The sequence below is a fragment of the Thrips palmi genome, unplaced genomic scaffold (assembly GCF_012932325.1).
Source record: "Thrips palmi isolate BJ-2018 unplaced genomic scaffold, TpBJ-2018v1 HiC_scaffold_19, whole genome shotgun sequence".
NCBI lineage: Eukaryota > Metazoa > Arthropoda > Insecta > Thysanoptera > Thripidae > Thrips > Thrips palmi.
This window is the reverse complement of record NW_023144628.1, coordinates 6275894-6302818: the sequence shown is the minus strand read 5'-3', so window position 1 is coordinate 6302818 and position 26925 is coordinate 6275894. Positions and strand designations below refer to the sequence as shown.

General features: G+C 42.3%; 5 protein-coding genes across 7 annotated transcripts; 2 read left to right on the top strand and 3 right to left on the bottom strand.

Moving 5' to 3' along the window:
• Positions 1 to 1983: 1983 nt before the first annotated feature.
• Positions 1984 to 14182, bottom strand: LOC117646505 (nuclear receptor coactivator 6-like). 2 transcript variants are annotated; one of them, XM_034387509.1, is made up of 13 exons: positions 14049 to 14182; positions 12534 to 12759; positions 12208 to 12296; positions 11989 to 12117; positions 11730 to 11896; positions 11312 to 11613; positions 7912 to 11219; positions 6374 to 7747; positions 6118 to 6274; positions 5632 to 6008; positions 5296 to 5449; positions 4797 to 5218; positions 1984 to 4706 (listed from the first exon to the last, which is right to left on the bottom strand). In XM_034387509.1, the coding sequence occupies exons 4-13, from the start codon at positions 12113 to 12115 to the stop codon at positions 4648 to 4650; spliced, it is 6447 nt and encodes a 2148-aa protein (XP_034243400.1). In that variant the 5' UTR covers positions 12116 to 12117; positions 12208 to 12296; positions 12534 to 12759; positions 14049 to 14182; the 3' UTR covers positions 1984 to 4647. The 2 variants fall into 2 exon arrangements, with proteins under 2 accessions (XP_034243400.1, XP_034243401.1); XM_034387510.1 differs by having other exon boundaries at positions 13932 to 14140.
• Positions 14183 to 15041: 859 nt separating this feature from the next.
• On the top strand, positions 15042 to 16105 carry LOC117646504 (cytochrome c oxidase subunit 6C-1-like). Its single transcript, XM_034387508.1, has 4 exons — positions 15042 to 15181; positions 15595 to 15761; positions 15830 to 15947; positions 16020 to 16105. The coding sequence occupies exons 2-3, from the start codon at positions 15595 to 15597 to the stop codon at positions 15942 to 15944; spliced, it is 282 nt and encodes a 93-aa protein (XP_034243399.1). The 5' UTR covers positions 15042 to 15181; the 3' UTR covers positions 15945 to 15947; positions 16020 to 16105.
• Positions 16106 to 16379: 274 nt separating this feature from the next.
• Positions 16380 to 18487, bottom strand: LOC117646499. Of its 2 annotated transcripts, none has more exons than XM_034387501.1 (2): positions 18145 to 18487; positions 16380 to 18065 (listed from the first exon to the last, which is right to left on the bottom strand). In XM_034387501.1, exon 2 carries the CDS (start codon positions 17994 to 17996, stop codon positions 16449 to 16451), a length of 1548 nt encoding a protein of 515 aa, XP_034243392.1. In that variant the 5' UTR covers positions 17997 to 18065; positions 18145 to 18487; the 3' UTR covers positions 16380 to 16448. The 2 variants fall into 2 exon arrangements, with proteins under 2 accessions (XP_034243392.1, XP_034243393.1); XM_034387502.1 differs by having other exon boundaries at positions 18152 to 18487.
• Positions 18488 to 18643: 156 nt separating this feature from the next.
• LOC117646500 (mothers against decapentaplegic homolog 3) lies at positions 18644 to 24049 on the top strand. Its single transcript, XM_034387503.1, has 9 exons — positions 18644 to 19001; positions 19355 to 19390; positions 19485 to 19663; positions 19751 to 20059; positions 20238 to 20390; positions 20469 to 20693; positions 20776 to 20920; positions 21013 to 21145; positions 21227 to 24049. Exons 1-8 carry the CDS (start codon positions 18805 to 18807, stop codon positions 21134 to 21136), a joined length of 1368 nt encoding a protein of 455 aa, XP_034243394.1. The 5' UTR covers positions 18644 to 18804; the 3' UTR covers positions 21137 to 21145; positions 21227 to 24049.
• On the bottom strand, positions 24047 to 26220 carry LOC117646502. The gene is made up of 2 exons (XM_034387505.1): positions 25371 to 26220; positions 24047 to 25151 (listed from the first exon to the last, which is right to left on the bottom strand). Exons 1-2 carry the CDS (start codon positions 25699 to 25701, stop codon positions 25057 to 25059), a joined length of 426 nt encoding a protein of 141 aa, XP_034243396.1. The 5' UTR covers positions 25702 to 26220; the 3' UTR covers positions 24047 to 25056.
• Positions 26221 to 26925: the final 705 nt, after the last annotated feature.

Below are 26925 nucleotides of genomic sequence, written 5' to 3'. Positions count from 1 at the left end.
AAATGATATTAAAATAATCTGACCACATCGTAACCGGAAAAACCCACCTAACATTTTCCTTCATTCTCACATTACAGTGCACCCACCCAAAAGTTCTTACCTGACCATACCATTCATCAATGAAGCACAAGTGACAACTCACTGATAACGTGATGGACATCCCACCCCAGAACAAGGACAACAAGGAGAGTGAGCCAAGGCAGCCCCGTCCGCGGCCCCAGGCGTCACACGGCTCACTGGACGACGACAAAGTCAATCAGCTGCTCGGAGCGGGGCTGCGGCCAGTGCTGCCCGCGGGTCCTGCGGGTACAGGCTATGTGTGTAACCAGTGTACCAGCGCAGGCAAAGCAGCAAAGCGATGCACAGCGGCGAATCGATTGGCTGCCGCCCCGCGACCACTGTGCCACTGCGCCTCTGCCCTGCCCCGAGACAGCGAGCCTCGTTTTTCCAGGAGACACTCACCGAATGAGGCGCTGCGCTGCGGAGGGCCACTCGGATTTTCGATTCACTCCGTCCATTCACTTGGGCGCTGCCTGCGCTGCCTGCGCTGCTGACCGCCGAGTCCGTCGCGGCACATCACTGGCAATCACTGGCCCGTTCCAGCGGGGCCTAGCCAGGGGCGGCGGGCTGCCGGGACAGGCTGGACAGGCTCCAGTCCCATTGGCTGGGATTCACACGCGCCTGTTCAGGGTAAAGATCCAGCGGGCCAGCGCAGCCAGGGCGCCATGCAAACCATTCTTCTCCAGCTGGGCTGGCTGCTGGCTGTCAGACTGCCGTGCCGCGCTGTCGCGTCGCTGCCCGCGGCCCGCTCCGTTGCCGTCTGCCGCTGCGAGGCTGCCAGCTCGGGCTTCTGCCCCGCTAGCCCCGCTCCGCCCCCCCCCCTCTACCGCCCCCGCCTGCCTCCGCCCCCTGGCCTGCAAGTGAGCGGAAGGCTAGCGCACCCGCGGAGAAAGGGGGTGGGGTGGAAAGGGAAGGGCGGGGTGCACTGCGTAGCACTGCGTACGTGGTGCGGTGTGTGTAGTGCGTGGCGTGGCTGCCACACAAGGTCCTCGAGCTCGAGTTCTCGAGGCGTTCACTTGCACTCTCCGCCTCTCGCTGTGGGAAATTAAAGCACGGAAAGGGCATGGACGACACTGCGCCTTTTCCTTTTTGATTTTCCAAGGGCTTCTCCTTTCCTTCCTCCTCGATGACACCAAGCCGGCTGGACTTCCGCTTTGTCTCTGCCTGGCGGCGTGTGCGTGCGGTGCAGTGCGGTGCAGCACGCACGCATGGTGTGGTGCATTGGCCTTCCCCCGCGCGTGCACTCGAGCTGCGACGGGCCAGCCTAGGCCGGGCCGGGCGGACGCTGGGCGGCCTTCTCACTCAAACCGAGCGGCAAGAAATGATTTAATTCGGATTCTGCGATACGCTCTCAGTGTCAGTGCACGCACGAGTGAAAGCCATTCTTGTCACCATTCAACTTGGAGTTTCTCACACGGAAGCTCAACTCGGGCAGGTCCCACGGCCACGCCACATCATTGTGCGTGCCCGGGGCCGGGCCCGGTGCGTGTCCTGCACACGGCCGCACCCCGCACGGATGGGATGGCCCTGTATTGTTTACCAGTATCATAACCGGGTGAGAGTGACACGTCTTCGACGTTCCCTTCCAACGGAAGGGAATCGAAGTGTCGGTCGGATCGCGCCCGCGCCGGGCATCACTCCCAAGCCTTAACAGGCGTCTTCCCGTGGTGATCGTTTCCTCATTTGTATTAAACACACAAAATGAAGATAAACAGCATTGGTTATCTTATCGGCAGTCCCTACAGCGGGCGCCTCGTAGCCACTGGATAATCAAAATAAAATAAACAAAACCAAGACAGACTGTCAAGCTGACCACGTCCCTATATGGAGTACCCGTCTCGGATGAGTTCTTCGAGCGATTCTCTTAGATTTTGCGTTGGAATGAGAGGACATTCATTGGATCAATGAGTGAAGCGTCGGGAATTCAATGGCTAAGGAAGAAAGCCAGTCAATTTTCAATTTAATGACTTCCATTTGACTCCAATTCTACAATATTAATGCAACATATGTATGTACTAAAATACAAAGAGCCCTATTGTTTCAATAATATCTGTACAATATACAATATTCCTTCTGTTTAGAGGCATTTACCTTTGTTCTTTAACTAAACATAAAGTATGTACAGCAATATATACATATTATCTCACAAACATTTTCTATCCTACAACAGTAAAGGCTGCTAATTACACAGGTATGAATAAAATAAAACTAAATGTGTTGACATGTATGCATTCATTTTGGTATAATGTATGTTCCTAAACCGCAAAATGCACAAATACCAACACCTCTTTGAGTTCACAACTGTGCATTCACAACTCATTCCAATTTTTGCCTGTAATTTCATTAAAAACCCAAAATCTCAACAATGATTTTAACATCATGCCTATAAGCATACCATGTTCCTTAACAATAAACTATCAGTCTGAACAAAAGCAAAAAGAAGAAAAAAGACATTTTGTTTCTCATAGCAGTACAAAAAATAGACACCAGTTTCAATAAATAATCTCTTCACAGAAAAGTTATAAAAAACCAAATTTTGGTTTTAGTCAAGTGCAGCATTGTGTGAGTTGATTTATCACACTACTGGCATCTTCATACATCCACACTTAAAAACATTCATTCAACACCCAAGAGTAATTAAAATATATTTATAAAAAGATAAAACGCTGTACAAACAACAATGAGCCCTGTGCCCAAAGCTAGCATGGCACTTGCTCCATTATAATTTCATTTTCTTTGAACTGACAAGTGTAGTGGGGCTTCACATTGCACACGCACACACACTAACACATACACACACATCACTCGGTGATATACAACAATTATTCAACAACATTCAATGGCATACAAAACACTTAATCACCCACACATAGACACATACACGCTACACAGCATTGATCCATACCCTGGCCTTTGTGAAAAGCCGCTCTTTCAATGAGTTCACCCACTTGCATAAAATTTCATAGACTTAAAAGGAAAACAGCATTTCCACTTGTGAAGAGTTCTGCAATAACAAACATACACCAATATGTTTGGTATTAAAATTTCTTTCTACTCTGCATTAAGTTGCCAGAGCGACTTATTTGTGTAGACTTAAAACGAAATTAACAATTAAAATAAAAGAACTGAAGAGAAGAACATAACTGTTGACTTTGTTTTCATTTTTTTCTTAAAAAAAAAGTAGCATAAATCCCAACAAGTTACTTTTGCTTTAAAGGTGTAATTATAACAAGTTATTTACACTATAAAGATATGAGAGCTTAAAAACAGATAGACAAGTAAGATTGAAATAATAATTAAAATATTAATTTAAAAACTTATTGGACGGACACACAGACAAACAGACAGTTGATACTGTGAAGCTCAGAAAAAGAGGCAACCAAAAGGCTTCTCAACATTAATATCAGGCTGTCCTTCAGTGCACACCATACTCTGCGACAAGACAAACTAGCTAAGCAAACCACCTAAAACCAAACATAACATGTTTCATAAGAAAACAGCCACAAAAAGCATGCTGCTAATTTATTGCTCAGTCTTAGGTGGTGTAATGATTACAGATTCTACAGCGGTATACAACAAGATTCATGAACAGACCCAATGGGCACAGATGAAATATATTGTCACTCTTACATAAATTTAATTAACATGTTCCCTTTCCAACTCATGAATTTGCATACTTAAGTCAGTCCTCAGCAGAGCTCTGGGTTTCAAAACCAACTTATACTAGTCTCACATCTGCTTTGTACTAGGAAGTGTTGAGCTAGTAGGAATCATTTTACCACGTTTTACCTAAATAGTGAACAGCCTAAAAGTGAGATACATTTGCACAAGGTCACAGTTTCTTCAAGGAAACACAAATTAAGTGCAGTAGGAAACTAAAGTGTCCACATCAAGAAGATAAGGGACCTCAAGTACGGAGATATATATGCCTTGTCAGTTAACTTTCTTGAATATTAGCTGCTCCATTATAGCTTTAGCACAAGCATAGTCTTAGCATTAAATTTAATCGATCAATTTGAGAAAGTTCATTAGTGTGTCAGTGTTGATGAAAAACATTATAAAATTGCTTGTATTGATTGAAAAGAAAATTCAGAGGCTTACAAACGGCCAAATAGATAATTACAAACCACAATATTCATTAAAAAGAATTTGAATAAAGAAACTAATATTCAAGACAGTTGCACTAGTCAATAAAGAAAATTGATTCTCATGTCAGCTCATGGTGTGGGATATATGATACAAGCCTCAGATGGTGTTAATCAAACATATTAAAGTCTTAAACTTGTACTGATTACTCACTCAATTGGCATTAAAACAAAACAGTTATCAACCTAGCCGTGGGTCCCTCATGGGGATGGAAGCCATTTTCCAAATCATTCTCACATAACCTAAAGGCTTAACACAGTCTGAAAATGTCTGTATCTGGTGTCAGCCACAAAATTGCACTGCCCCATCAGAGCCTTGAAGAGCGACTGCCAGCACTGATCCAATACCATCATCCAATATGTCACTATCACACATCGAAGATGACTGCACGGACTCAGGAAGTGATTGCGTGGGTGGATCCTCCTCCACCCAATCCGATCGTCACTTGCCATCTTTGGATGCTCTCCGTCTCTTGCTTCCTGCTGTATCAGCTTCAGATGCTGCAAAAAAGGTTGAAAGAAACATGTAAAAATACAAAATCAAAATAAATGATCAAAGTTATCAGGATAAAGTTTATTCCAGCCACATACCATTAGCTACACTGCGCGTTTTGCGTCTAGTTTTCACCTCTTCCTGAGAAAGAGTGGTGACACTTGCTGCTACCGTTACACTTGTGCCAGTGGTATTGGGTGTAGAAGGTCCTGATTTGACTGCAGCGGCAGCGGCTCCCCTAGTGCCCGCAGCAAGGCCTGCATTGTTAGATGCATTCGTCTTGTTGGAAGGGGCAGCCCCTGAGTTGTTAGTGGTTGGGGTTGGTCCAGACGCAGTAGTTTGACGTCCAGAGCGTCTAGTTACAGTAGTAGTTGTATTCGTGCCATTACTGTTACTAGCTGAGGAAGAATTAGATCCTGTAGATGCAGTAGATGAATTGCTGCCCAGGGGAGATGCCTGGCTTTTATTGGTAAGGTTTGCACTGGACCGTCCTGTTTTGGATACTGAACTACTATTTGACCTGCAAATGCAATGAGAGTTAATGGCTGAAAGAGGAGCATGTATGAATGATGAATTTGCACAATGGCGACAACTTACTTGGATTCGTCATCCTTTGCAGTCCTGCTAGAAGTGCTACTAACAGACTGTGCACCGGGTGACACAGCACCATCATCACGACGCACTTTTCCTGCAATCTCTATGAGTGGTTCATCATCTGAAGACTCCACATCCACAGATGCGGAACTACCACCTGAAATGAAACCGTTACCATTAGAAACAGAAACGGGTGACAGAAGTTCACTAACTTTGGTCCTTGCGACTTAAGGGAACTCCTATATGTGACATTGTCAAGAAAATTCTCTTGACGTAGTGGCCACAACAAGAAGTGCGATAAGCTTTGCCTTCAAATGCAAATGAAAGCAAGAAACTCACCTCTTCGAGACTTCCGCATGGTTTGAGGAGGCACTTCTGCAGGAGCATCTCCCGATCTCAGTCCATCAACACCCATACAGGCCTTGATGAGTTCCGCAGCATTTTCAGAACACTTTCTCTTTCCAGGTCTAGGGGTGGAGGATGATGACGTCAGATTCAGATCATCTGTGACACTTGATGCAGCACTTGAGTCGGAGTTCTGACGTTTTCTCTTCATTCTTGGAACTGGGTTGGGGCTAGGTTTGTTAGAATTATGCCTGCCAGTGACTATTGGAGATGAAGATCGATCATCAGATCCACGTAAAACTGGACCTCCTCCAGGGCTAGATTTTGGTGTTTTCAAACTCAAAGAAACATCTGGACTTGGATGACCCATTCTAAAAAAGAGATAAGAAAGGGGCAAAAAATTAATAAAATGATTAGGGGCAGGGAAGGGGTTGAGAACCTAGAAGCAGAGAAGTATACAGAGAATAGTGACATAAGTACCTATTTTGAGAGCGGGTGCTACGTCCACTTCCTCTTCTTTCCAAACCATCGGGAGGTATTTCAATTTGAAGTTGCTGTAGCATAGTTTTAGGAACATTTGCTGCTTTCCCAGTAAGATCATTAACAGTCGATGCAGAAGACCCAACAGCAAGCCCTCCTACAGAAACAAATTTGAATTAAATTAAAAAGATAACATAAGTTATTTCAAATGAAAAATAATAAAATTTATTAAAAAATAAATAATTTGAGTACATACCATCTTCTTGTTCATCACCAGTAGAGGAGCGAGCTTTCTCAATGTTTCTCATTAACATTCTGCGCTTTCTCTCTCGCCTCCTTTGAATAGCACTGCCTGATGCTCCTCCCGGTGAGGGGCTGTCGAGCAATCCATCCTCTGTGGTGGGATCTCCTTCCTCATCATCCAGATTGGTTGGAGATGGAGTTTCATCTCTATGCTTTTCGGGATTGGAATAAGTGTACAATGGCGGTGTAATCCTGATGGGTATAGGATCATCTAATGTTGGCGATGCTATGGGAACAGGTGTCACATCAGCTGATTTTGGCAAGGAAGGCTCTGTCTTCACTTCAACTTTTGGTTTTAAATCAATATTTTTTGTTGGGCTGGATTCCATAGCAGACTTGACTTTAGCAGCCATCGCACTGACCAATCCACAATCTTTAAGGGGGCTTATTTTAGAAGGAGTAAGAGGAGTTGCAGGCTTAGATGAGGTTGGAATCACGGGTTTTGTTGCTAATACTGTCGAGATGTTGGTCACTTCATCTTCACTCTTTGAACTAAGTGAATTTGACTTGACTGCTGTTTCCTTCACTTCACTGCATTCCACTTTAGGTTCAGAGGGAGTGGTGGGAGTAACACTAGGTTTCTTATCTTGAGTCACACAGGATGATTCCAATTCTTTCTCTTCTTTCCGACATGGAGACTCGCCCTGGTTTGGTGATTTTTCAGATAAAGCATCCATAGATTCTATTCCTGAGTCCTCACCCTGAGTGTTTCCTTGCTCTCCTGTAGCATTGGCAGCTGCCTCTGCCTCAGGAGCCGGAGGAGCTTCAACCTTTTCCAAAACAACTGCACTCTTCCTAGGGTCATCTTCCAGAAGACGTTGTTTAATTTTAGCTTCTGAAATCACCAAGTCACCGACAGGGAGCGAACTAGGTACCTTAGAGGGAACTCTTTCAGCAATTATTTCACCCTTCTCAGCCAATTTCTTCAGAAGACGCTTATCATCATGATTAGCTATTTTCTGAATTTGTAGACAGCTTTCTATGATAGCCTTTTGGTGCTGAGAAAAACTGTCTTGAGTCTCATGTAATTCTGGTAGCATATGTAAATTTTTACGATGATTCAGCATAGTCTCATTAATTACTGCCGTCTTATTAAGTGCAGACTTATTAAGTGAGTTCTGCATCTTTCTTCCGTGTCTCAAGTGGTCCACTCTTTTCACTTTTGAAGCATTGACTGTCCTTACGGTATTTATCACAGGCTTGTTGTCTTGCTCAGCAGGCTTGGCAGTGACACTGAGTGGAGCAAGATCCGAATTATCCGGGTTGCAGCCAGAATCTGATGGAGCAGGGGCAGGTTTCACCTTGGGAGGCAGAACTCCTGGAGAATCTGTAACAAACAAAAAACATAACTCAGTATCAAAAGTTAGACTCCAACAAACAACAAGGTAAGTAATTTTTTGAATATGCAAATTAAACATATTTCAACCATATTTTATTTAAAAAAAAAAAAAGCATTCAGAGGAAAAGGGTGGATTTTAATGTACCACATACCTGGAAAATTGCCATCCTTTTCCTGTCCAACTGTTCTATTTTTCTTCTCTTCATCCCCATTTCCCACACCATTTTGTCCAATTTCACACACCCCATCATCCTCAGTACCCCACCTAACATTGGGAGAAGTTGAGGGGGAGGCACCAACAGGTCTGTCCTCTTCGGGCATCTTGGCACTTTCCTGGGCTGGCAGTGCCTCTTGAAAAGTCCCAGAGTTGGGAAGCACCTTCTTCTTGGTTTCTCGTTTGCGACTTTTACCCATGGTACGCGCACCCGCAAGCTGTTCAGAGTTGCTACGATTGGTAACTCTCACAGCAACATCCTTCTCAGAAAAGGATTTAACAGGGTTGTTAGAACTACTTGCAGGTGTGTTCAGATTAACTGGAACAGTGCCACCACTACCCGCAATCCCTCCTGCTTTAAGTTTCCCTAGAGCAGGATTTGGCAAGACAATCTCCCCTGGTTCCAATGCCTTTGCATGCACTGGTAAGTCCTCATCAGAGCGTTGCCTTGCCACTTTCACTTTAGTCCGAATCTTCTCATTTACAGTGCTTGTTCTCATAATGTTAACAGCATCAGTTGATGGTGAACCAGGACCTGTTCCTGGAACTTGACCAGAGCCTGGAATAAGATGAGGCTTTTTCACACGCATGACGTTATCAGGTGACGACGAGTTTCCAGTTCCCATCATTTTGGCAGATTTTAACTTCTTGGTAGAATCTACATTTACAGGGGCAGTTCCACTGTTTACAGCAACCTCTTTAATCCACTTCTTACTCTCTTTGCGGGGATTGACAACCATTGGCCCTCGACCTCTTAAAGAAATATGGAGGGGTGGAACCCGTGGCTCTTCAGCAGAAATGCCACTACTTGCTGAACCTGAGCCAGGCTGTGGTGAAGAAGTTGGTCCTCCAAAGGGAACAGCACCACTTCCTCCACTCGGACCAACCACCTTGTAGGCTGGTTCACTTTTTTCTAATTTCAAACGAAGCTTTATTTTCTCTGGAGCTGGGCTGTTGTTGGCATCTCTATTAGTCTTGATGCGAGCACGTCGGTTTGTTGGTTCACTTGCATTTGATCTAACAGTTGCTTCAGAATCAGATTGGTCAGTAGTTGTAGTGTCAGCTCTTCGGGATATTGTAGAACTTACATCATCATCATCATCTGAGTAAACCGAATTAGATCTATCATTGAGAGGTGAGGGGAAGCTGAAGAAGGAGTCTTCTTTAAGGGTATCAATAGTTTTGTCAGTCGTCTCCACTTCAGAGTCAGAGCTAGATTCGCTGGGCATCGGTTCTAACATCCCTGTGAGAGGGTTGATGAGGAACTGTCGTTCTTTCCCAGAAGACGTAAGGGCTGGAGGAGGAGTCGGTGGACTAGTAGCATTAGCTTGCTTCAGTGGTTCATCCGCACTTTGACTAGTTTGTTTACCTTCCACTAGTGGTGTTACACCCGGTATTGTTTTTTGCTCTTGAGATGGTTGGGGCATCATCATTTGCTGCTGTTGTTGCTGCTGCTGCTGTTGTTGTTGAGAAGGGCCGACAACTTGACTATTTGCTGGGTAAGGTGAACTCATGCTACTCACAGGTCCCTGGCCTGTATTTGGAACCAAACTTGGATTTATACTTTGGGTTGAGTTAGGATTGAGGTTTTGAGGGTTAGAAGAAGAGTTAGGCCACATGCCTGGTTGAGGCTGCCTTAGAGGTCCAGACATTCCAACTCCCATCGGATGTCTGACACCCATTGTACCAGGAACTGCAGGCTGGGCAGCAGGATTGGAAAGACGAGGGTCAACACTAGAAAATCGTTGGAACTCTGGTTGACTATACTGAGGTACCATTTGTGACTGCTGAGGCTGGGTTGGTGAATCTGAAGGGGAGTTCATTCGAGGGGCCATTGCACGCTGTTGATGAAACCTCTGTTGTTGAAGTTGCTGCTGCATTTGTTGATGTTGCTGCTGTTGTTGGTGCTGTTGCTGTAACTGTTGAATCTGAAGTTGCTGTTGCTGCATTTGCTGGTACTGCAATTGCTGTGGTTGTTGCAAGGATTGCTGCATGGGTACCTGTCCAGGTAGTCTCTGAGGTTGAATTGCAGCTCTCGCTTGAGGCAGAACTTGTGGTGGAGGCACTAATGAAGATTGGAGCATTCCGGGTGTACCCACAGGGGTGACTTGATTTAGTGGAGGAGGAGGGGCCGATGCCAACGATGACACTTTGACCGGCATAACAGAGGATTGTGATGGTGACTGAGGCGGCATTACAGGTGAGGGTAAGGCAGTAGATAATGCAGGGGGCATGACGGGAGGCGGTTGGGGTGTAGCTGAAGCCATCGGGGACGTCAGTCCTTGCCCGCCGACGCCCGGTGCCACTGCATGAGGACTCTGTGTCCCAATTAAAGATGCTCCATTTGGATTTACAGGTTTCTGGGCTACAGGTGGTCTTTGCCGCATTGCTTGAGCAGGATTTGCCACTGTTGGCTGAGGGACATTGGCAGGGCCCATAGGTCGCTGCATTCTGAATGGGTCTGCCTGTGGAATTGAAGGTACCAGGCTTGGTACTTGTTGTTGCATCTGAGGCACTGCATTCACTTGCAGATCCGCCTGAAGGGGGATTTGAGGAGGAAGACCAACTTGATGCGGAAGCTGCTGCTGCTGCGACTGCCCTGGGCTCTGAGGCACTGCCTGATGGCTGAACACTGTCTGTGGAGTTGGACTCTCTGTTGATAGCCGTTGCCGTTGCAAAGCATCCGGAGGGGAAGGTACAGTGCTCACAAAAGCAGAAGAGCCCACATGATGTTGTAGGTGATTGCCCACAACATCGGGAGACACCATTGCTGGGGAGGATGGAGCAGATCTCTTCAATTCTTGAGCAATCTCTGTGACGGAAGTTCTTCTGCGAGATTGAGTATTCTTTCCTTGCCCTCGAACTTTTCCCACAGGTTTGTCTGATGTGCTCACTCCAGGAGGGAGCATCTTGTTGAGGTGGTTTCCAACTGGTGCAACTGGACTGCCATCGTTTTGAAGCAGATTTACCAGAAGAGGACTGGACTGAGCAACATTGGCAGGCAGAGCAGTTTTGAAATTTTGGCCACTTGGGTATGGTGGTGGAGGCGGTTGGGGCACTGCAGCTGCTGTGGGTACTCCTGCTGCAGATGGTTGTACTGGTACTCCAGCCACTGCTGCTACTGCTGCCACTGGCACTGTTGCTTGAGGTGCTGACGTTGATGCGCCCTGCTGGACGTCTCTTCCTTGCATCACTTGGGCAGCTTGGGTCATACTGTTGAATGGGAACGGTCCCTGTCCTGTTGGCCTGTAAGACAACAAGATAAGTCAGTCAAATTTGTTTCACGTGAGTGCAAAAATTACAAGAACAAAACTATTGTTCCACTGATAGTAACAAACCTTGATCCTTGGGCAGGAGGTGTGGCTGGATTGGACGGTGTTCCCACAGCGGCCACTGTGGCTACGGTAGGCTTGGGAGGTGGAAATGGTGGTATGGGGTCTCCATTGCTTGGGGCAACTACATTTGGTGCTGATGGCACACTGCCCATTGCTTGAGCCATACTTCGCATGATACCACCCAATCCTCCGGAAGGAGTAGATGAACTCGATGTGGAGGCGCCATCGGAGTTTGCTGGACCAGTAGCTACACGTATTTCTTGTGGCTCTGCACCACAACGACTGGCAATTGTCAATGATATCACCTGGAGCAGGATGATTTTACAGACGGTTAAAGAAAGAACAACAGTGATGCAAAACTGAGATTTGAAAAGTAGTTGCAGTTAATGGTTAAGAATAATTTGAAAATAACGAGATTTACCTGGTCGCCTTGAACCTGAACTGACAAAATACCAAGAGCAGCGAGTGCCTGGCTCCCCTCCTCTGCCAGCTGGCGAAGCCGCTGAGCAGCTTCCCGTGGAATGTTGAATGTCACACGTACTGAGTTCCATGGTTCCACTTTAGAGACTCGAAGACTCTCTCCATCCCCTGCACAGCCGCCAAACAATAACAATAAATTGAATCTGATGTGAAACCCTATTAATTTAAGTGTTGTTCTTCTTTCCTCACAACACACTCACCTTTGCAAAGCAAACCATTTAGTTTGTCAACAATCTCCTGGAACTTGGTTGGGAAATCTGGGTCTGTGAGGTCTCCCTGACATGTGACCACAGTCTCAATCAGGTCTCCATCACTATCTGCTGCCATGGCTGCACAAAAGGAAAAAAAAATTAAAATAAACCAATATGCATTCAGTAATAATTTAGAAAAAAGTAAACTCACAAACCAAAGATGCCTACCAGATCAGTCTCACATGCTCTTGCTCCACATCAAGAGCTCATCGCACTTCACAAAGACCCCAGCAGAAGATCACTGCACAGCTTTGAACCTGCACACACAAAGTAAATGAGGATTGTCAACTTCATTGAACAATAAGGCAGCACCGTCAGCCTTGAACTGCGAACAATTGCTTACAGACAAACCTAATACACAAGTTATCAAAGAAAAAACACACTAAAATAAGGATTTGAAGCAACTGACAAAAAGCAATCAAAACAATAAAACTAATTTGAGGCATTAAAAACAGAAACCTAACCTCACTGATTGTCACATTCAAAATACTTACAAATCACACAATCCTTGTGCATTCTAAATGGAGCTGAGATCTGCACAATGGCCGAGACAAGTAGAAAGAGACATGGTCAGTTTTCTTGATTTAGACCTAAGTGTTGACACAGGTTAGGAGAAAGCCAAGTCTCCCAACACCTTAAATGTCACTATTTTCACTGTACTACAAGCACAGGCACGTTGAATCTCTCTTCATGAGATAGTCCTTGTCATAGTATCCACACCTGGAGACACAAAAATACACAAATGTTAAACCACTGCAGCAAATTAAAAAAAAAAAGAACATTGTCACTACAAAAAGTTGACTCAACAAAGTTGGCATTTCAATTTCTTTTACAAACAAAAGGAAAGAGGGAAAACCCCCACAAATGTTGCAAAAAATAATTATTCGATAAAGTTACTTCATAGATAACCCTAGAATGAATGAATGAATGAATGAATATGAATCAGTCTACATGATAAAAAGTTGAGGTTAGATTGTCCAGGTTGTATACAGTATTGATAAGGTTGATTCTCATACAAAAAAAATATCTAAGTGATTAAATAAAAATTAGAATGAAGTAAAGGGAAGTGAAAGATTATGCCGTTAGATAAGCTGTTCTTGTTTTAAGAAGCATATTCAAAACTAAACTGAAGAGGTTTGGAAATATTGATATAGGATACCAATCTATGCAAGTTAGAGTCAATCGGACCAACAAAATAATTAGTTGGGAGATGTTAAGAAATTGACAATAACAGAAAGTAAAACCTCAACAAACCATAACAACAAATGAATGATTCCAGAGCATGTACTGGAGGTGTGTAAAACAACAACATAACAGATGACAGGAATAAAATATGACACACTGAATGAAAAAAAAAACATGACCTGACAACAACTAGTATACAGATTTCATTAGGACCTCCGAATAATTTGGGGAAGGCTTGTAAAACGCCATGGAACCGGTGAGCAATTTTGAGTGTTGGTCTGGTGGCCTAGCCCAGGCCCGCGCGGGCACCGAGTGGGACGGGGTTGCCATAGCCGACACGAACGGCGTTAGCCCCTTCAAAATTCGGGGGCAAATTCCGTGGGGCAGTTGGAGTAAACGACGTTACAGCAGAAGAACAGAGGGTCCCACTTTAAGCTCTATTCTGGCACTTTTCTCCGACCAGTCGGCCTCCATTTTGAGCTGGGGGAGTGGAGACCCTTCCAGCATGCTCCCTCGGCCGTCAGTCAAAATTAGGTTACGCTGTCTTCAACACTTGGATTGGGATGGAACAAAACTTAACAGCTCTGTACTTAAGGCAACCCATGCCTCATGATTCACTCCTTCCAATTATACGCTGACAACGACACAATTAATTAGATACCGATTCAAAAAGCGATCTCCCGCAGTTGAGTAAAATCGGACGGTACCTATTTTCAGTGTGTTGATTATCCGTCTATTCTGGGAGATGCACTTCCCTCACATGTATGGTGAGGATGTAAATATGTTTCCACTCACAGAGTCACCACATTGAGCTCACTTCTTACCTAAATAAGAGCAAATCGGAGACATATTTTGAACAAATTTACAAACGCTATGGAACAATAACAAGGGCCGCCATTTGCAATGCTTGTAACTGACATGCGCAAATCGATGCAGGGAATTGTGGGTAGACTTCCCGCCACCCCCGCAACCCCTCGTCCGAAGCCGCGTTTTCATTGGCTGGAGGTTTCCTACACGAGGCGCTATTGGCTAAGGCTAGCCATGGGCATTTATACGATTTCCGGTGAGATAAGGCGCACTCTTTGTATTAATTTGAGGTACAACTGCTCAAGTTACCACACCGGGCCCAAGTTTACTTCTTGCATCAGCCACGTTGGCACTGAACTGTACAAATTGCTTATGTAGTTTCGGCAGACTTTATGAAGTGCTCAAATCAAGCCCCATGTGTCATAATAAAAAATGTTAAAGAGGCAATGATCGAGCACTTTCAGAACCACAATGAAAATTCCAATCCTACGTGAGGATTTGTTAAGTCAGACGTGTGCCTTTGTAAGGTGCTATCAGCTGAGATTGTGCAGCCGTTTCTTTGCAGAGTTTTGAAAGAGGTGATTAAATCAAATTAATAAAAGCCCACCACTCACTTGATGCCCTGTCCACGTCACCCGACTCGCATTTGCCTATGCCTCGCGTGCATGTGATGAAGAATTATTTTGTGGAGTTTTGAAAATGAAAAAAAATCATTCTATTTTTTTTTATGTTGCATGGTCTTGATCTTGTTCAAGTTCAAGAGTTGTACAGTAAAGAAAGACCTCACAGAGTGCGCTTAACGATTCGTATTAGTCGCGGGATCGTACAACCACTTTAGCCAACACTACTATTGCATGCCCCATGTCAGCGTTTGCCTTTGACTTCCAAAACCCATAAAAATTGTGATTAAAAAGCCTTCAGTAGATGAGAAAGAACTACTGCTGTTTTCGAAATCAGCTTCCTGCCTTAGTTCATGCATTTACTGATAGAGGTTTGTAGGATCTGTTGGTATCACACATTCACCTCCCGTCTCTTTTACAGAAGGCGCAGGGTGCAGGTTACTTCTGCTGCTGCTTTTCGTCTCGAGTTGGTGTCGTCGAAAGTGCTTGAATCCTGCGTTTGACGCTCGGTATTCCCAAATTAAAGCAAGGTAAGCGTTCGTGATCATGTCTTTGCATTTCTAGAGTGTTCAACTCGCCCAAATCCATCTGCAATCCCTTGGTGTTACACATTTTCGTCATTTCAGTCCTGAAAGCTTTCCATTCTTTTCTCTCCCTTTTACGGCTTGAACACCTGTTTTTCCGATTCCTCAGGCCTATCTTTTCTTACTGAACGTAACTATTAGATTCTCCTCTGTCCGCTTGAATGCCATCTTCATTTCTTTGTCCTTCTAAGTCCGTATTTCGTAGGACACCATAACCCTTGTTGAGCGACCTTGATGTGCATTTGCAGCAAACCAACAGAATCAGCTGATGCCCCTTTTAATTTGCTTTGTGTCAGTGTGTGCCACTTTTCCCCTGAGCTAATAAAAACTGTTTGTTAACCTCTTGTGCTTCTTCTCAGATGTCGTCTGCAGTCACCAAACTGGCGAAGCCACAGCTCCGTGGCCACTTTCAGAACTACCTGAACCAGACCTTCATTCAGGCGGCTATTGCCTCCGCTGTCGTTGGAGTTGGCTTTTATTTCGGCATCCTTGTTAAGCACCGCAACAGGAGAGAGGAGTTCTATGCGTAAGTATGCCTGCTGTCAGGTCCATTGTGTTGTTGCAGTTATGATATGTCACCTTATTTGTTGGCAGCACCTTCAATGCTGAGAAAGAATTCGAACGCCTCAGAGACCTGGGCTTCTTCTGGAGTGTTCCCTCCAAGGATCCTTCCAAGAACCTTTACAACATGCAGGGAGAGATGCCATAAGCAGTAAGTTTTGTTAAAATTATCTGAAGCATTTGCACTGGAATGAATTGTCTTAATTGCTGTCTTCTGTTACAGATTATGTTAGGAACTAGTTCAGTACACACCTATTTGTTTCAATAATATCAAAACCTTTAATAAAGGTCATTACCTCTAGTGTGGTCTTTTTGTCTTTGTTATTTCAAAGTGGTTGCATGTACCTTTTCACACTTGTATCTTTCTAAAAAACTACAACAAAGAATAACATGAAATTTTTTTTTTTTGGAAAATCATTACTTTAATATCCTTAAAAAATTGGATAATTAAAGGAAAGCATTGGCCCTACTCCGCAGCTGTTTCTCACCAGAGCACCCAGGAGTAACCCTTGACAATCTTTCAGTACCACATGACAATGACAGGTGTTACGTGCCACACATTAAAAAAAATTGATGCACTAACTACCCCTTTCATCAAACAAGTTTATTTTGGATCATCAACAAAGTAAGGATCGTAATGAACACAATTCTACTACATGGAAGTTCCTTCACCATCTTCAGTAGAGCCAGCTTTGTCAGTAATCAATAAATCTTGCACTGCTCTTTCTAATTTGTCTAACAGGTCCAAAGCGTTTTGTCTTGCTGGGGACTCTGTCATTGATTCAAGGAATAATTCTAATCTTGACAATGTAGGAAGCACTTCAGTTTTGCTCATCAATGAGAGCGCTCCATTCAAGGCGCACACTGTATCCTGTTGGTCAAATGGGACACTGTCACTTTCTTCTCCCTCGTCAGCATGGGTGAAGTCTTTGCTGTTTTCATCAATGGAATCTTGACTCAACATTTCTTCAATTTTGGATACTTCCAAAATGGGACTAGTTACATTTTCCTTTGAACTCTTTAACACCAGCACCAACTTTTGGATCTCTTCTAATAATTTATTGTTTATTGCTTGGCATTGTGAATCACGATCGGTAAAAACAGTGTTGCACTGGAAACTGAGTTCAATTAATCTGGATGATACATCCTTCCATGCTGATTGTACCAACTTCATAACTTTAGACATAGGCAAATTTTTAACTTTAAGACCCAGTCTGTTCCAATGATTAAGACTAGAGGCTGCAAGTGATGACATGAGTCTCTGGCAGTACAGTAATCGATAGTTGTTGATGATTTCCTGGATGTTGAACATCCAGGGCCATGTTCGAATCTCAATATTGGACATGTCCCGTTCTATTTCAGCAGGAAATTGGCTGTCATCGACATACAGGAGGATTTTTCTATCTGACTGACCCATCTTCTGGTTAAGGACATTGAGAGAGTGATGATAAACTTCAAGTGTTGCTTGGCCCATTGGACTTGAAAAGCAAGGGACATTGACATTCCAAAGCTCTCCTTCAACACATGCATTCTCGCTGAACACAAGACCAATAATTTCTTTCTCTCCAGATGCACTGACACAAAAGCACACAGTAATGTGATCCTGACTTTTTTGCCCTATACAAGGTAAAGTCCGATGGTAAAGTTCTGTAATGCCAAGATGAAATACGTCACTCTTCTTAAAGCCACTCAGCAGAGGGTTTGCTGATTCACCAGGAGTGCCGGATGAGCTATCACAATCGTATGAAAGAGGTAAATCTACATTAAATTGTGCTTTGAACTTTAGTAGCCACTCGTAATCTGCCTCAAAATTGTGAACGTTGAGGGAATTTGCCACTTGCTTTGCTCTTTCCAGCAACATGTTCACTGAAACATCTATGTCATGAGTGCTGGCTTTTTTGTAAAAGTCCCACACTAAACTGTTGATTTCGGAAGTAGATACTGTTTCATGTATTTTGGACCAATTACCCCCTTTTCGAGAACGCTCCCATTTAGAGAGCCACAGATCCTTTTGAGTTACGAGTAAATGGATCTGCGTCTTTCCACAATTGTACTGTGATGCAAGAGTTCGTTGAGAGTAGCCCATCTCTGCTGCTCGAATGATTTGGATCTTTTGATCCAAGGAGAGTTTTCCATAGCTCCGCTTTTTCCTCACGAGCGTGCCTCCTGATTTATTTTCCATCTTGTTCGAGAGAAGCATAACCTCATAGATTCACATTAAGTGATACGTTAGTCGTGACAATTCAGTAGTCGAGGTTCGATACAAAATCTGGAACAAACACAATGAAGGAACGTATAATGATAAATAAGCTAAAGCATGACTAAAACAAACGTAGAACATTACGAACCATGTACCGGTTTCAAAAAGCAGACCATGGTTAGCGACGACGCAACTTGCAGCAGACGGATCCGGTCCAAAAACGTTTTAACAGATGGTTGCGGCGAAAAATATGGCCTACTTCCTCTAAGAAATTCGGACTTATAGACTTACAGAGACGGAGGGAAATAGTCTTTACCGAATGTTAAGTAATTCATTTTCACAAGTCCCTCTAACCACCCACCACATACAAACAAATACAGCGGATGAATACATGTGTGGGTACCTTGCCGAAACGTTTCTTCGTTTCTTTGTTTTAAACTCGAGTCCTTCTCGCATTTTAAATAAACGGCCGCTGAAGCAAGTAACATTGCATGCCAAGCCGTTAATCTAGTGAAACTATTGGGAATAATACCCTCCTTACAGATGTTTTGGAACAGATCCAATAAGTTTTTGACCATTTACTGTGGGACTATTTTGAGAGGCGGAAACCTCTCATTCATCTGTCTTCAGCTTCAGCTTCAGTTTTCAGCATCGGAGCCAACATGTCGGACATCGGAAGTGTCGTCTAGTGTTGTGTGCCTGTTGTTATTTTGCATCGGGGGATGTTTTGATCTTTAACTAATGCTACGTGCTGGAACTGGACGTGAATCGCCTCGCATTACCACTTGGATGCACAATCAATGTAGATATGACGTCTATGCTCCCCTTCACTCCCCCAGTTGTGAAACGGCTATTGGGCTGGAAGAAAGGCGAAGGCGAGGATCACTATAGTGAAAAGGCCGTAAAGAGTCTGGTAAAAAAGCTCAAGAAAGGGGGCGGCTTGGAAGAGCTTGAGAAAGCAATAAGCAGCCAGGATCCCGCCACCAAGTGCATCCTTTTCCCCAGGTACGCTGATAGTATGTTTTGCCGGCAGGGCAGGGCGGCTGGTAGGCTCGGGCTCGCCTCTCGGCCTAGGGGGCTCGCGGGGTTGGGGGCTGCTTGGTTTGGGACCCCAGACCCCCGGGTCTAACCTGAAGGGGGGCAATTTGAATCATGTTTGTTCTGACCCCAGTCGCTTGAGTTAAATCGTTCGGAGCCTCAAGTTGCCCTGGTTCGGCCTTTGAAGTTTACTGGCAGCAAGAAAACATGCATTCAGTATACTGTTGCATCGATTGATGTTTTGTCAAAAATTCAATATATAACACTCTTGAAGGCTTTATATTTACTCTTATTTACTAATTATTGTGTTTGCTTAACAGTTTTCGTGCTGATCGCCCAGGAGACGCCAGCACAAGGTACATACTGTTATATTTGCATTGGATTAAATACCTGTTATGACCAAACGTTAATGTTAATTTCAAATTTTCTTGCTGTTTTTCTTTTCTCTAGTCGGCTTCAGCCTCATCGTAAAGGCCTCCCACACGTGATTTACTGTCGTCTGTGGCGTTGGCCTGATCTTCAGTCTCATCACGAACTACGAGCTATTGATACCTGTCAATTTGCATTCAGTTTAAAAAGAGACGACGTGTGTGTGAACCCATATCACTACCAACGCATTGAGAGTCCTGGTAAGGGTGCATTTTCTGTTATTTTTAAAAATTTGTTTCAATCAATATTGTAAATAAAATTTCCCTTAACTTTTCCTTTTATTTCAGCTTTACCTGCAATTTTGGTGCCTCGGCAGCCAATATCAGACGATTACTCTCCATATCCTCCAACTACAATTCAGTGTGAAGATTTGAGTTCATCAGTCCCTGAAAATACATCATTTCCAATTGGTTTAGGGCAGTCTTCTATCTTACCAGAATCACCGCTATCTCCATTGTCGACACAGTCACAGTTCAGCCCTTTGACGGGCCCACCTTCAAACAACCTGGAGTCCAGACCTTTGCCCACCACGGAGACCCCTCCTCCGGGGTATATGAGTGAGGATGGCGACAATATGGACCATAATGACAATATGAGTGAGTACAACTAATCAGTACCTTTTGGCCGAATATCTTTGCATTCAATTGTAATATATTCATTTTCATTCTAATTTATTATCAGGAGAAAGGAATCTTTTAATTGACTTGTACCCAAGCTGAGGGTAATTCTGTTAGTGTTCGGCTAACATCATTTTTATGTTATTGAATGTTTCAGGCTTGTCTCGACTCAGCCCTCCAGTGGACTCTCAACCTGTGATGTATTGTGAACCTGCATTCTGGTGTTCGATTGGATACTATGAGCTGAACACTCGTGTAGGAGAAACTTTCCATGCTTCTCAACCTTCTGTGACAGTTGATGGCTTCACAGGTTGGATTTATTAAAACTTCTATGATCTTTGTTGTTTATAATTATTGGCTAAATCATATGTCTAATTTTTGTTCTCAGATCCCAGCAATTCAGAACGCTTTTGTTTGGGTTTGTTGTCAAATGTCAACCGCAATAGTGTTGTTGAGCAAACACGCCGCCATATTGGTAAAGGTGTTAGGCTCTACTACATTGGAGGTGAAGTATTTGCTGAATGCTTGAGTGATTCAAGCATCTTTGTTCAGTCTCCAAATTGCAACCAGCGCTATGGGTGGCACCCTGCTACAGTTTGCAAAATTCCACCAGGTAAATTTTATGACCTATCTTTGTGTACTTAATGCATTTAAAAGAAGTAATTAAATTATATTGTGTAAATTCTTTATTACAGGTTGCAACCTTAAAATTTTTAACAATCAAGAATTTGCTGCCTTGTTGTCACAGTCAGTTTCTCAAGGATTTGAAGCTGTTTATCAGTTAACTCGGATGTGCACAATTCGCATGAGCTTTGTCAAAGGCTGGGGCTCAGAATACAGGTAATGAAACTCAAATATGTTTTGATGAAGCATCCCATTGGGCTACACTCATCTCAATATACCTGCTTTACTGTTTTTTATTGCTCCCATAGACGACAAACTGTGACTTCCACTCCTTGCTGGATAGAGTTGCATCTTAATGGACCTCTTCAGTGGCTTGACCGAGTACTCACTCAGATGGGCTCACCTCGTTTACCCTGCAGTTCAATGTCGTAATGTGGACAGGTGAGAAATTGAAGTATCTTATGATAATATTTGATCTTAAATTTATTGGCCTTTTAACCAATGGTTGAACCCCTTCAACAGGTTTTGTAACCTGCCTCTCAGCCGTGCGATATACTAGCCTGTACTATGCCTGTTGGCAATACAGAGCAATTTGAATGTATGACTTTGTGAAGAACTCTGCATTGGATGATTTTAAAACAGAATTGATTTAAAATCATGGATATTTAGTGTTTACCCAGACCATGTCAGGAGAGAAGGGAACTTCTTAACATTTTCTGATTTTTGCCTGGCAACGATTATCACCTTGAACTTCCTATTTTGTTCTAAATTTAACTTCTATTTCTCTTTCTTTTGTTTTCCTGAGTGTGTTTCCTCAACTTGCTGCCAAATTTCCTGCCCTGTCTCTCCTGAATGTTAATTGAGGTCTTTAATATTTTACAACTTTGACTTCAAAGTTTTCTATCTATGTCTAAGAAGTTACTAAGTGTTTAATGTGAGGAGTGACAAATTTTCAATGCTTATCTCTCTCTATCTCTTTTATCACCTCAGGTTTTTCTTTTTGTCATGGTATCTGCCAATCCTAAAATTATATTGTAACCTTCCTAGATTTTCCCCTCTAAATTCAAGATGGCTGTGAGTTATAAAAGTATAGAATTTTCTTATCCTAAGTAAGAGATTTTGTGAGACTGGTTAGATGTGAGATGTCTTGCAAGCTGACCCTCTAAAGTGTTGGGTTTTTTCATTCATTAAATTTTGCCTAAGTTAAGATTGGAGATAAGTTTGAGGACTTTTTAAGAGAAGAGATTTTTCTTTCTTTTTTTATTGTAAGGACATTGATAGGTCCTCAGTAAAATAGCAGAGGCATTCATCACTCTGCTGTTGTAGAGTGTGGAATGTCACCTCAGGAGCTTGGTTGAAAGTGAAGTTCCTTCTACATACACATACAAGTCACTGTTGTTAATTTTATGTCTGGTGTGTTGCAGAACAATTATAACATTTGAGTATCAAAAAGCAGGTGCATCTGCTATGCAATGGACTCACAAGTTGACTCACAGTCTTGTTTGCAAGGTCAGGCTTTGTATTGACATGGCAGGATAATGTTTCCACTTGTATGAATGTAAAATAATGTTGTGAATGAACATGTGTGAGGTTTAACTTGCATTGCCACTTTCATTCATTTACATGTTTTCACTCACAGTTATGTCTGTAATGTAGTGGTAGAATGAATACCTACAAGTTAGGTAATAGCACCAAAGGACATCAAGTAAATATGGTAATTTTATTTGGAGTTTCTTTTTTCATTTTTTCTTAGAAATGCTAGTTTCAACGACCATTCTGATGTGTGACACATTAAAATATTCCTTCTGTAACACATGGAGCCATTGATTTTTGTAGAAATGTGGCTCTGTCACTTGCTTTCTTTTTGAGAAATTTTAATGTATTTCCTTTTTTAGGAAAGTTACTATGGATGAGCATATATTCAGCTAAGCTGAATATTTCTGGCTTACTCCTATTTTTTTAATTACATAATTCTTATGGTTGTTTGTGTGTTAATGATGTTCTTTTTAATGATTTTGTTGTCTACAAGTTATATAGATGTTACCTATTGTAAGCACCTCTCCTCACATACCCATAGCAGTTATATTTTTGATTTTATGGCAAATTGTAGTGGAATAACTCATTTAAGAGTCTCTACAAAGTATCATACCGTATTATGCCATATTTATTGGCTGGCAATCTTTTTATACTTTGTATTTGAAGGGGCCCGTATTAGCAGGCAAGTCCTGCTAATATTGACTCCCATTATAAAGTGCAGGCATACTTGTATTTCTTAACTATGTCTTCTTTCCAATTTTTTAGTATTTCTATTTCTGTTATTATTTTACTAGCCCCATCAACTCTTCCTAATTAGGCAGGTTTCTTTGCGTTGTGAGTGTGGCTTTGATCAGAAAGACACAGGTCAGCTCTAGCAGTTGGCATGTTAAATATATTCTTTCAGTTAAAGTCAGTAATCACTGTCATCTTAGTGCTGTTTGTTTCACTTTATTTTAAATTTATTTTATTGCGAAGCTACATATGGTTATGATGAAATTCGTTAAGCAGTTTGCCTGTTTTGCTTACATATTTTTATTATATCATCTGTTGCATTCATTGTTATTTTGAAACGTTCTTAAACGTTTGGATTACTTGTTATTTTAAGCAAAGTTTTAAGCATCCGTTCTCTGTTTTGATGTTTGATAATTTCAGCATTCACTTTTTGTGGCCTTGTGATCAAATTCATCAGACTGGCTTAGTAAAATGAAATGTAGTTCTTTTACTATTTTCCTCTTCAATCTGGCAGAGATTATGGACAACAGCAAACCCTACATATAATTTAAGCGTCAAGAACCCATCTGTGTGATACTGTCAGATTCAGCTGGTCACATACCATTTTCTCTCATTGTGCACAGTACCCTTACTGGAAGTAAAATTTTGTTTTTATGTTTTCAACCTTTTGAGTCTGAAGGTTTGTTGCTTGAATTGATTTTTCTGCTATTATGACAGCTCTCAATGAACCAGGCACGTACATTTAGACTGACCTTAATTTGCTCATTTTACCACATCTCTTGTATATTGACCATAATATTCAACTAAAATGTCAAGTGACATGTTTTTTTTTCTTTTTACTGTTTTGAGCAATCAAATCTGAAACAAATTATTATATGTTTGGTTGTTGCTTGTGAAGGGAAATTAGACCCATCTACTAGATGTAAAGTACGATTTTTTAAAATCTTTGTAGTTGCATAAGGTAGTAACATTTTAAATACAATGTTCTCATCTTACTCAGTGTTTTCACATTAATCCTGTTTCCCTTGTTTAAACAAGATTCTTTGGATTTTCTGGTAATAAATTGTGAGGAACTCAGTTTTACCTATATCTTTATTCATCAACAGGGTGCAGTTCCAGTTTAATTAACATCTTTTTTGAGAACTCTGCTGACAACCCAACACAATTTTGACTGTTGCTAAGAAAGTAGGTAAGGGTCAATGACCTTTGTACACATAAGGTAGAGAATTCTTACTTGTGGAGAAAGAAAACACAAGAATGTAACCCAAACCCGAATCAAAATCAAAGTACCTACTGAGAGAAAATATCTAAGTTCACACCCAATTTAAGACAACTGCAAACTCTGATCTTTCTATTCTTAATCCACGGTTTTGTAACTTGTCTTAAAATAGAAAAACAAAAATCACCAACATAACATATAAATATAAACTGTCAACAGTCGATAACGATACATACAAAATAACATATGATTAAATTACCAATAGTGTTGAACTTCAAAAGAGACACAAAATTTGAGTTTCAGCATAAAGTGGAATGTGGGAGAAGATTGGAAGCATATCAAAAGTAGTAAACACATAATGAATGGAAAACATTCCAAGCAAGCAGCAGATATTGAATTATAAAATTGACATAAGAGGCAGGTGCCTAGCTTTTCTTTTTATGCAATCCACACAAATACTGCTTCTGCATCATTACCTGAAGAACATGACAAAAACTATTATTCTCTAAATATTAAGTACATCTAGAACTTGTCTGTGGGAAATTGTCACGATAATCACTCAATTTAGGAGGAAAATAATTCCCTGCAGCTTTTTGACTCATACAATGGCAACCCTCCTTTTCAGAACAGCAATGAACATTTTGCTTTGAGCTTATTGGTACTGATAACTTAATCTCTATCCAGACCTCCATTGATAACCAGTCAGTGGACACTTCAAAATCAGACTTCTGAATTGCTCATGTCTCTCCCTTTTCTAAGATGAAGAAGTGCCACAGAGTAAATAAATTTGTTTGACCTTAGGAATGCATTTGGAACGGAATGAGAAATTAAATAGGAACCTGAAAAGGACTATACTCAAGAGTGACTACTTCCTCTTCTTCTGCATCTTCAGCTTTCTCTTTTCTTCTCGTTTGCGCTCCTTTTCTACCAGGCTGCGATACAGCTTCAGTCCAAAGAATACTGTCAAACAGAGAAGGACACAATCTTTAAGCCACACACAGACTGTTACAAAAAAAAGAAAAAATAATCAATGAGTATGTAAGAGTAAACTTAAACATGGCTAGAGAATTTCAAAAACAAAATTAAAAATAAGGTTTCAATAAGGATGGATAAGCAGTTGCTCATGATGGAAAGGGGTACGGAGAGGGGCTTATGATGGACAGGGAAGATAAAACTCACCAAAAATCAAAGCAATGATAGTCAGCAAAGAGAAGAGGACAAAACTTTGATTGGCAAGAAAAGACCCGGCAGGAATTTCCCAGGGATGTTCCATTCCTTCCTCAAAGCTGCGAAGTCTTTGTTGGAGGAGTTGCGACTTTAAAGCTTCTTTATCTTCCAGAGACAAGCCTTGCATTCCTTCAAGAGCTTCCAAAATTTTTTCCACAGATGGTCCTTCAAAACCACCATCAGCTCCAATAAAATCCTTGGGAAGCTCTACACCATCGGCTATTTCTCCCAAACCATCAAGTTGGTCTTGGGTATCACCATGGCTAACACGAATTTCACTCATTTTCACAGAAGTAACTACTGCCACGGATGCAAATGAGGTAGCAGCCAACCAGGCACTGGCTCTGACTGGACACACATCAAGACTGCACGGCCACTGCCTGCCACGTTAGAGATAAGGGCGGACTCAGCAGACAACTCATCATACCAGTCAGCGCTTTATCAGCAACCATCTAGATAGGCCTGCAGATTGATGCCACCAGTAGAACCCAAAGAAATGCACGGGAACTGGTAAGAAATAAGCATTGAAACCAAGGAAAGGAGCAACTGTCACCCACAAACCACAAAATATGAAGGAACAAATCAGGTGAAGCATGTAGTATGAATGAGCATGGACTAAATGATCCTGACCAAATACAAGAAAAGAATAAATGTGAGCTTGCTACCAGGCTTTCAACAATAATTTCTAAGAAATTCGTGAAAAAATAAACTCTTTTTTATTTTGATTTTAAATAAAAGGATAGGTGGTAGGCTTCGGACATAGGAATTACCTGTGAGTAGATGAAAGCTGCACCCGAATCCCTATGGTAGGATATTCAGCGTGCAGCCCTCCTAACAGCTTTCACGCATGCTATCTTCAATAAAAGCCAAGCCGGTATTGGTACCGTACCCACCTGACAGACCAACGACAACTATTGCCGGGACGATGAAGACACTGTTGCTAAAGCCGTGTTGGATCGGCCCGTCGGATAAATCCACCATTGTTGCGTGCGCTGTGAACTCGGCTTCAACGCTTGGAATTCCCTTAACGCCTGCAAGTGCCACACAAGTCGCATACAAGTGCCACACACTCAAGTGACACGCTGTCGTACACTTCGTGATGCTGGCAAGGCAAAGTAAATAAATAATAACAATAATAAACGTCAACAACAGACGACGGCCACGTCATAACCAACATACCGGACACAATGTTGCCGACTATGTTAAGCTAACCAACAATTTTTTTGGATGATTCCTTTTCAAATTCAGAAGCCTCTATTCGTTTCTACGACATCCTTGCACAGTTTAGGTAGAAAGTAAATGAAAGTCCTGAACGCCACATAGAAAATTGAAAATTCGTGAGGTTGGCGTTGCACACCGCCTTTGCCAAGTGACCGCGCGGAACGTTGCCAACAAGAAAAATAAAAAGAAAGATCTTAATGAGCGTTTCAGGATTATACGGCTACGTCATCAATAGCAAAATGATGAAAATCCTCTCATCGTAAATCTTCAAATTTACGGGGGTTAT

Coding starts and splice junctions, on each gene's coding strand:
- LOC117646505 (XM_034387509.1), bottom strand. CDS start 12,115: ATGGCAGCAGATAGTGATGGAGACCTGATTGAGACTGTGGTCACATGT. Junction 11,614..11,729: donor TTCAGGTTCAAGGCGACCAG/GTAAATCTCGTT, acceptor ATCCTGCTCCAG/GTGATATCATTGACAATTGC. Junction 6,275..6,373: donor TGGTGATGAACAAGAAGATG/GTATGTACTCAA, acceptor TTGTTTCTGTAG/GAGGGCTTGCTGTTGGGTCT.
- LOC117646504 (XM_034387508.1), top strand. CDS start 15,595: ATGTCGTCTGCAGTCACCAAACTGGCGAAGCCACAGCTCCGTGGCCAC. Junction 15,762..15,829: donor AGGAGAGAGGAGTTCTATGC/GTAAGTATGCCT, acceptor ATTTGTTGGCAG/CACCTTCAATGCTGAGAAAG.
- LOC117646499 (XM_034387501.1), bottom strand. CDS start 17,996: ATGCTTCTCTCGAACAAGATGGAAAATAAATCAGGAGGCACGCTCGTG.
- LOC117646500 (XM_034387503.1), top strand. CDS start 18,805: ATGACGTCTATGCTCCCCTTCACTCCCCCAGTTGTGAAACGGCTATTG. Junction 19,002..19,354: donor AAGTGCATCCTTTTCCCCAG/GTACGCTGATAG, acceptor TTTGCTTAACAG/TTTTCGTGCTGATCGCCCAG. Junction 19,391..19,484: donor CCAGGAGACGCCAGCACAAG/GTACATACTGTT, acceptor TCTTTTCTCTAG/TCGGCTTCAGCCTCATCGTA.
- LOC117646502 (XM_034387505.1), bottom strand. CDS start 25,701: ATGAGTGAAATTCGTGTTAGCCATGGTGATACCCAAGACCAACTTGAT. Junction 25,152..25,370: donor TATCATTGCTTTGATTTTTG/GTGAGTTTTATC, acceptor TCTGTTTGACAG/TATTCTTTGGACTGAAGCTG.